Below are 7,397 nucleotides of genomic sequence, written 5' to 3' on the forward strand. Positions count from 1 at the left end.
ACTCTTTCCAAAATATTTTAATATTTTCAATTCTTATTTATATTTTGTCAATTCCTATCAATTTACTCTTCAAAGAATTGTTAAAATGAATGAATAATGAATGGCAATCAGCATTTTTAACTGTCAGCATTACATTTTGCGTCCGCGGGTAAACAAATTTGGGACTTGGTAATGCTAATTTAATTAAATTTTAGAGCTAATCCGGACTTGACCTTGTACTACGAAAACGAGATGCTAGCTCGATTTATGCTAAAATTAAAACAGGTTACGAAGTAAAAGAGTACACATACATAATTTTTATTAAAGAAAAAAAAAATTGTTCAGATAGAAGTTGCGGATTATTTAGAGAAACGAGAAAGTTAAGAGGGGGAGTTGGGAGTTGGGAGTTGGTAGTTGATCATTTGCTTCTTGGCTTGATTTTGACAAGGAGGGGATGCAACCTGTGGGTGGTAAGGCCGACTGTGTCAACATTCTCCTCCTCGCCTTGAGCCAGCTCCCATTCGAATTCCTGAACCAGTCTCCCAATTGACGAGCACGCTATCAGATTCGCCTGCAAAGCCCCTGCGCACACCCTCTTCCCCGCCCCAAATGCCATTGTCTTGTACAGATCCATGGTCTCATACTTCTCATCATCCAGAAACCTCTCCGGCATCCACTGCTCAGGATTTTCCCACAGTTCCTCGTCCATGTTACACCCGTATATGTTTATAGCAATCTGTTCAAATAACCATACACTGTCATTACTCGCACTCACAATATACAAAGAATATTAAAGGATAGGATAGGATAAGACCTCGCTCCCAGCGGGAATGTGATATCCTCCTATTTGGGTATCTTCATCGACATGCCTTAGTGGGACAATGGGAGCTGGACTGTGCTTCCTCAGAGTTTCATGGAATACAGCCCCTAAATACGGCAGCTTAGCCAAATGGTCTTCTGTTACCCTCTCATTCCCGCATGCATCTCGGAGCTCCGAATATAATCGATCCTGCCATACAAAGACGAACAGGCCAGTGAGGCTATCTTATCTGCCAGAAATAACTAACCTGAATTAACCAACACAAGAAAGGCGAACAACCTGACGTGTTTTGTCTTTAGCAAGTTCATACATAGCCCATTCGGACGTAACTAATGTAGTATCCGAAGTCTCTATGATGGTCTCCCAAAGAAGCATCATAATTTGGTCTTCGGTTAGCTCCTTGGCTTCCGATAACAGGTAGTCAATGTAACAATTCACTTTCTGCAAGAAACAATCAAATTGGGGTGAAGCTCTGCAAAGATTTTAAGTTAATATGTACACTAGAATACCTTACCTTTCCGGAAGCAATTCTCTTCTTCTGCTCATTGATCAATGCTTTCATAACTGCTTTCCTGCGGAAGCACATTCTCTGAATTTTTGTCTCCATGCTCCTATTTGGAATCCATCTCAAGTATGGGAAGAAATCTCGCCAATCAACCTCAATTGCACCCTCCATTATATCAACCACTAGAATTTGATACATGTCTTTCCTTGATATTTTATTTCCAAAATCATCCACATAAATGGATTCCACATCACTTCCTACACCCTGCGAATACCCCATGCTCATTTTTAAAACAACTATATTACTTTACTTGTTACAATACATACCATTTGTCAATCATAAAGTACAAACTCACTTGCTTCATTGCCAATCCAAAAAGTTGAGAAGAAAATATATCCCTAAAATTAATCGGGGAATCAGAGGAGTTCTTCACATGTTCATTAAACTGCCTAGACATGTTTTCAACCATTTCTTCTCTGTGGAGACGATGCCGCTTCTGAATAATTAGGGGAAAGATATATATTTCAGAGACGCTCACATTCAAAAAGGAGAAAAAGATGCTGCCACTTAAACAGATAAGGTTGCCAGATAACCAACCTGTGCATTGGGTCCGAGAACATTTGCAAGAATAAGTTTTTTGACCATTTTGTGAAAGTCGTTGTAGTCACTTATAGCAACCATACATTTATTGGAAGTCAGAATTGTTAATGCATTCGACAGCTTCCTTGATGAAATCGATGAATATCTGGTAATCATGGCCTGAATTACAATAAAACAAGAAAAAATTTGGGGATGCCATTATGAAAAAATAATTAACTAGTGTAGTGCAAAATAGCCAGAATTGGTCCTGATGTATAATATATTGATCAAGAGTAAACACCAGTAGTTAAAAAAAAAAAACAAAGGCTCTGGCATCACTCTCAGTTAATCCCAAGTAGGGTGTTCCATCTAATGCCTAAAAATTAGTACTTAACTTTTAAATATTAGAGCAAACACTTCCAAAGTATTGGTCCCAATTCCCAAAGTCATGCTATACATAGATAACTTTATTTAATTGAGACACTAGTCAAATTATTTAAAGAGGTTGTTTGTACTTTTGAAATAAATCAAATTAAAAATTACTTTTAAATAAATAAGAACATTAATAATTGAGTTCGGTAAATTAATTTTTAAAATTTTAAAAAATCATAATAAACATAAATAAGGAGAGCAAATTTAGATATTTACTATTATACCAAGTTATATTAGATTTTGTAAGTTTGATAATTATAAGTAAATTTTAAAAAGTTCTTCTTATGCTTTCAAAAGCCTTTATTTTACATATACAAGATGTGGTGTATTTTTTAAAAAGCATACACAACTCTCCAAGAAAAAAAGAAAAGTTTCATCAGACCAAAGCTTGAAAGTATCAACAACTTAGCATAAGGTCAGCCATCTATGCTTTTACTTCATAACATTTTTCTTTTTTATTGATTAACATGTGATCTTGGTACTCTCAGAATAAATTTCACACTTTTTTTTTTAAATAAGAGAGTTCAACATAAAAATAGAGCAAGAACAACAAGAAGCAAACAGAAAAGTCAAAAAAAAAAGTAAAAGAAAAGATCACAAAACAATTCATCAACCATTTTTTTGCACTACTTCTTCTTTTAGTGTACTCCTGATTTTGTACTTCTAATTCTGTACTCTAAACTTAGATAATTTTAAATACATGCGTAATTAAATTGGAACTTGAAAGAGATGAAACTATCAATTTTAAATCTTCAGACTACAAACGATCGAAAAGTTGAATTAAAATAATAGTATATAATTATCTAATAAAGATATTTTTTGGTGACTTCAATTAAGACATATTACTATTAATATTAATATTAAAAAATTACTTATTAATCATAGTATTTAATAATTCAATAAAAAAAAGATAATCCTAGCTTCGTGAGTCAGAGGTAGAGTCCACAGTTGAAACTAAAATTAGAAAGTAAAGTAATAAAATGGAGTGACCTCCTTAGCAAGATGGGCAGAGTTGAGAACGATAATGGTGGAAGCACCGGTCCTGATGGAATATATAGGACCATATTTTTGGGCAAACTGTACGAATGTCTTGTACGGCTTCTTATCCTTCAATTGCAGCAGATTACCAACAATCGGTAAACCCGGAACCACTAACATGCATCAAAACCACCCGATTTCAGTTCAGTTAAAGGTAGGTAAATAAATAGTATAACGTCTACTGCAAAAGAATGTAACTAACCTGTTACTTTAGGAAGAGAAGTAGCAAGACCAACCACAAGTGAGGCAGCTGCGGGAGTGCGGCTACCGTTTAATAGGTAAAGAAAAAGGAAAAGCGAGACAGCAGCGACCGCAAGGGAGGCGGCAAAGGGCTGTGCCTGAATAAGGGCCAGAGTGTCCATTTGCATGCCCGGTGGATCTTGGAGCGGTGTTGAATTGCAGGAAACGAGAGGGTCAAAGAGATATATATATCCAGAGATAGAAGCAGGTGATGACTTAGGACAGATAAAAAGTAAGAAGTTGTGATACAGACGGTCACAGTCACAAAACACAGACACAGAGGCCAAAGGGGTATCTCTCAACTTCCAAGGGCTTTTAGATTCCGTGCACCGTGCCTACTGATCCACTCACTTGTCACCATCGCTTTTTATCATTTTCCATAAACTTTGCCCGTTTCCCGTAACTATAAGAAAAAAAGTTTTGTTTAGGTTATTTTCTCTGTGACAAGCATGGACTTTCATCCTTCTCACCAAACCTTACTTCTTGGTATATTCAATTGTTGTGGATATAACATTTGTTCACTATGATAATGCCCCACCCAATAATAATAATAATAATAATAATAATAATAATAATAATAATAATAATAACAATAATAATAATAATAATAATAATAATAATAATAATAATAAATAAAATTATTGGAGATTATTCTACAAAAAATTTAAGATTGAAATTATTTGATATTTTTGTATTTAATATAATCAGAAAATGTCCTATTTTAAAAAACATGTTTGTATTAAAAGAAAATATTCTAATTTTAATTTTAAAGCATCATTATTTACTTTAGTTATTTCTAACGAAAAAAGTGTATTAATATGCTAGTGTCATCATCCACATGCATGAAACTAAGTTAATGATAATAAAGATTGACATATAATAAAAGTAAAATAGACATGGACTGTTATGTTTGAATATAATTTAATCTATATAAAGCCATACAAACTTTGTGTATTAGGTGTGTTTCAAATAATAAAAATTATGTTATCAGAATTGAGAGGTGTTCTTTTGTTTTATGAGTGTTAGTAAATTTAAGAGATGAAAAATAATAGTATTATTTATGTGAGTGAGTGCTTTTGCGGTATATAATATAATGTGGTATTATACTAACATGGTATTGGTATCCGTTCCTCGTGTTAATTGGACAGATATATTTAAGAAACTCGATATAGTCCATTTAGGCATTTACAATTCAGTCGAACCTCATTTAAATTACAATGAGATTGCGCCACCAAAGGGAAAACAATAATAATAATGATAATAACAAATTAACAATAATATAGTGGAGGACAATATTACTCATGGGTGTAGTGGAGTAGAGCCTTACGAAAATGGATAACATAGAGTGAAAGAAGCGAAGGGGTGGTGGTTGAATTCAATTGAAAGTGAAAGTGCAAGGGTCTGCAGCAAATCCAAGCCTGTTGTTTTTGGTATCATATATAACCCTCTGGTTCCTCTGCTGGTAGTTCCCAACAATGGGTGTGTCGTACTCATCGGAGAGGCTTGCTAGCGCCAGGCAGACACGGGAGGCATCCTCTTTCACCACGTACAGTATGCCACTGACGTCCACGTTCATGCTCACCTCCTCAAAGTACAATCTTATGCTGGGTATGTTCACTTCCTCATACCCGGTGAGATTGAAACACGTGTCCAATATGGAGAACCCGGGCGCCGACGGGTAATCCGAAAATTGTCTCAAGAACTCTGCCTTGACTGCTCTGTACATGGACGGAGCCAGTCTTGTGATCACCGTCCCAGAGTCAATGAGGGTCCCCTTCCCGAAACTGGAGGCCTGCAGCAGAGGCACACCACCAACACTGATGGTTGTGAGGTTGAGTATGTAGAAGCTGGAAAGCTGCGGATCAGAGAGCATCCTGGCGTAGGCAACATTCTTGAAGAGAGAAGAAGAGTCATTCCCCATGACGAGCGACCCCGAAGCTCCGGCGTCAGGCGAAGGCAGGCAGTATGAGAAGACTCCTCCCAAGGTGGAACTGGTTTGAGAGACGATGGAGAGGTGGCTCCTCCCCAGGCCCATAAGGCCCGATGCGAGTCCGAATAAGCCTTTGTTGTTCCTGCCGCAACCAAACACGAAATCGGTGATCCAAACCCCTCCGATGCTGAGGTGCTCTACTCCTAATTCTCCGGAGGTGTAGGAGCCATCCCCATAGTTAACGACATAGTCACAATTAGTTGCAGTTGCACATGCTCCCGGTGGAGCTGGAATTAGGGTGCGACAGGTTGTTGAATTGCAGAGAATGGATTGGTAGGAAGGGGAGCTTGAAGGCTGGAAGAGAGGGCCTTGCTGGTCATAGCAGGAGTCACATGGCTGGCACTGCACCCACGTCAAATCGCTTCCTGTGTCAACTATCATGCTCACATTCTGCCCACCCAACCCCAGAGTCACTACATAGTTAAGCGTTTCCAATTTCATGCCTGAGCTTATCGGAATCTCATTGTTTTTGTTTTCCTTGTCTGAGGCAGACGCACCCCGAATGCGGCTTTGAATTGCGCGGACACGAAGGTCATCCTGCGCCAACTGTTTCCGATGGCTCCTTTTCTCAGAGACAGAGGAACAGTGTCCTGTGTCCTTCATTTCCAGTATGATGGCACCTTTCACCTTTCCTGAGAATGAATTCAATTAGAACCTCATCCATTGCTAACTAAGCTTTCTTAGCTTGAAAGACTCCAAAGAAGGTGAGACTAGAGAGACCAGTAATGATGGATGTTTTACTTTACTTTATTAATATTATACCTAATGTAATTTGTTATGTACTACTCTGGTACTCCGGTGCGTATATATATACTTGTAAACAAATACCAATACAACATACAATTCTTTCATTTTTGCATCCCAATAACAATAAGGAATCATAAAAGCAAGTACCAAGCAGCATAGTGCAAGAAAAGAAAAGGAAAAAAAGGAAAGGAAATAATGAATTAACTATCAAAGAGATCTATCAAGCTCACTTGCTTCCGGTGGGTGGCAGCCAAGATTCTGTTTCCTCTGCGATTTTCGCATGTTCAAGTTAAAGGTCATCTCTTCAAAGGAGTGAACCTCATTTGCGAGTATGATGAGGTAAATACCAACAAGAGAGAGCAAGACAGGCAACGCGGTTGTTGCCTCCGCCATAGATACAATGCACTGGTTTGTGTGAGAGAGAGATTGTTTTAGTAAAGGCCTCACCTAATTATAATGGAGGCGAGGGTGAGATTCTGACTTGCGAGTGATGGATTTTGGCGTGAGAACAAAAGAGGAAAGGCTGGCTTTGAGACCCCACTTGTGCATGAGAAAATTATTGGAGTTTCACGTGCACATTTTGAGAACGCAAAACTGATGTGTTGTTGCTGATCCTGATCCCCTAGGGATTCTGATCCTCTTTGTAGCTTTAATCCAGATATAGTTTATATAGTACTTTTTTTGGTCGTATATAGTACTTAATTAAAATTGAAGGACTACTAATCTTCTGATTATTTTAATGGAAGATTTAATAGTGTGATTCCTCTGTTATATATCTTCGTCAATTTACAATCAGGGCGGAACTAAATATAACTTTAGGGAGGGATAATTTTATAATAAAATAAGGTTAAAATAAAAAAGGTAGAGAGTTAAATTAGAGATGAATAAAAATTATAGAGAGTTAAACTAAAGAGGAGTGTTAGGGACTGTAAATTTTGTGATTTGTAGTTATTAATTAATTATTATTGATATTTTTAATAATGTAAAATTTTATCTAATGATACATGATTACTCACTTTTCTTTTGATAATTAAGTGATAGTCAAATTTTATTAAAAATATTGATTC

The 7,397-nt window shown here is 36.9% G+C and overlaps 2 protein-coding genes across 2 annotated transcripts; both read right to left on the reverse strand.

Moving 5' to 3' along the window:
* Positions 390 to 3,940, reverse strand: LOC107618674 (ent-kaurene oxidase, chloroplastic). Its single transcript, XM_016320801.2, has 8 exons — positions 3,556 to 3,940; positions 3,306 to 3,466; positions 1,902 to 2,063; positions 1,660 to 1,800; positions 1,314 to 1,568; positions 1,079 to 1,240; positions 794 to 988; positions 390 to 715 (listed from the first exon to the last, which is right to left on the reverse strand). The coding sequence occupies exons 1-8, from the start codon at positions 3,719 to 3,721 to the stop codon at positions 398 to 400; spliced, it is 1,560 nt and encodes a 519-aa protein (XP_016176287.1). The 5' UTR covers positions 3,722 to 3,940; the 3' UTR covers positions 390 to 397.
* On the reverse strand, positions 4,728 to 6,896 carry LOC107618992 (aspartyl protease family protein At5g10770). Its single transcript, XM_016321194.2, has 2 exons — positions 6,561 to 6,896; positions 4,728 to 6,215 (listed from the first exon to the last, which is right to left on the reverse strand). The coding sequence occupies exons 1-2, from the start codon at positions 6,721 to 6,723 to the stop codon at positions 4,969 to 4,971; spliced, it is 1,410 nt and encodes a 469-aa protein (XP_016176680.1). The 5' UTR covers positions 6,724 to 6,896; the 3' UTR covers positions 4,728 to 4,968.

The sequence above is a fragment of the Arachis ipaensis genome, chromosome B09 (assembly GCF_000816755.2).
Source record: "Arachis ipaensis cultivar K30076 chromosome B09, Araip1.1, whole genome shotgun sequence".
Taxonomy (NCBI): Eukaryota; Viridiplantae; Streptophyta; class Magnoliopsida; order Fabales; family Fabaceae; genus Arachis; species Arachis ipaensis.

Excerpts from the sequence above, each read along its gene's own strand:
- LOC107618674 (XM_016320801.2), bottom strand. The coding sequence starts at position 3,721 with ATGCAAATGGACACTCTGGCCCTTATTCAGGCACAGCCCTTTGCCGCC. Across the intron at positions 2,064-3,305 it reads CTGCCCATCTTGCTAAGGAG|GCCATGATTACCAGATATTC; the intron begins GTCACTCCATTT and ends ATTGTAATTCAG. Across the intron at positions 1,801-1,901 it reads TTCTCGGACCCAATGCACAG|AAGCGGCATCGTCTCCACAG; the intron begins GTTGGTTATCTG and ends CTAATTATTCAG.
- LOC107618992 (XM_016321194.2), bottom strand. The coding sequence starts at position 6,723 with ATGGCGGAGGCAACAACCGCGTTGCCTGTCTTGCTCTCTCTTGTTGGT. Across the intron at positions 6,216-6,560 it reads CTGCCACCCACCGGAAGCAA|GAAAGGTGAAAGGTGCCATC; the intron begins GTGAGCTTGATA and ends ATTCATTCTCAG.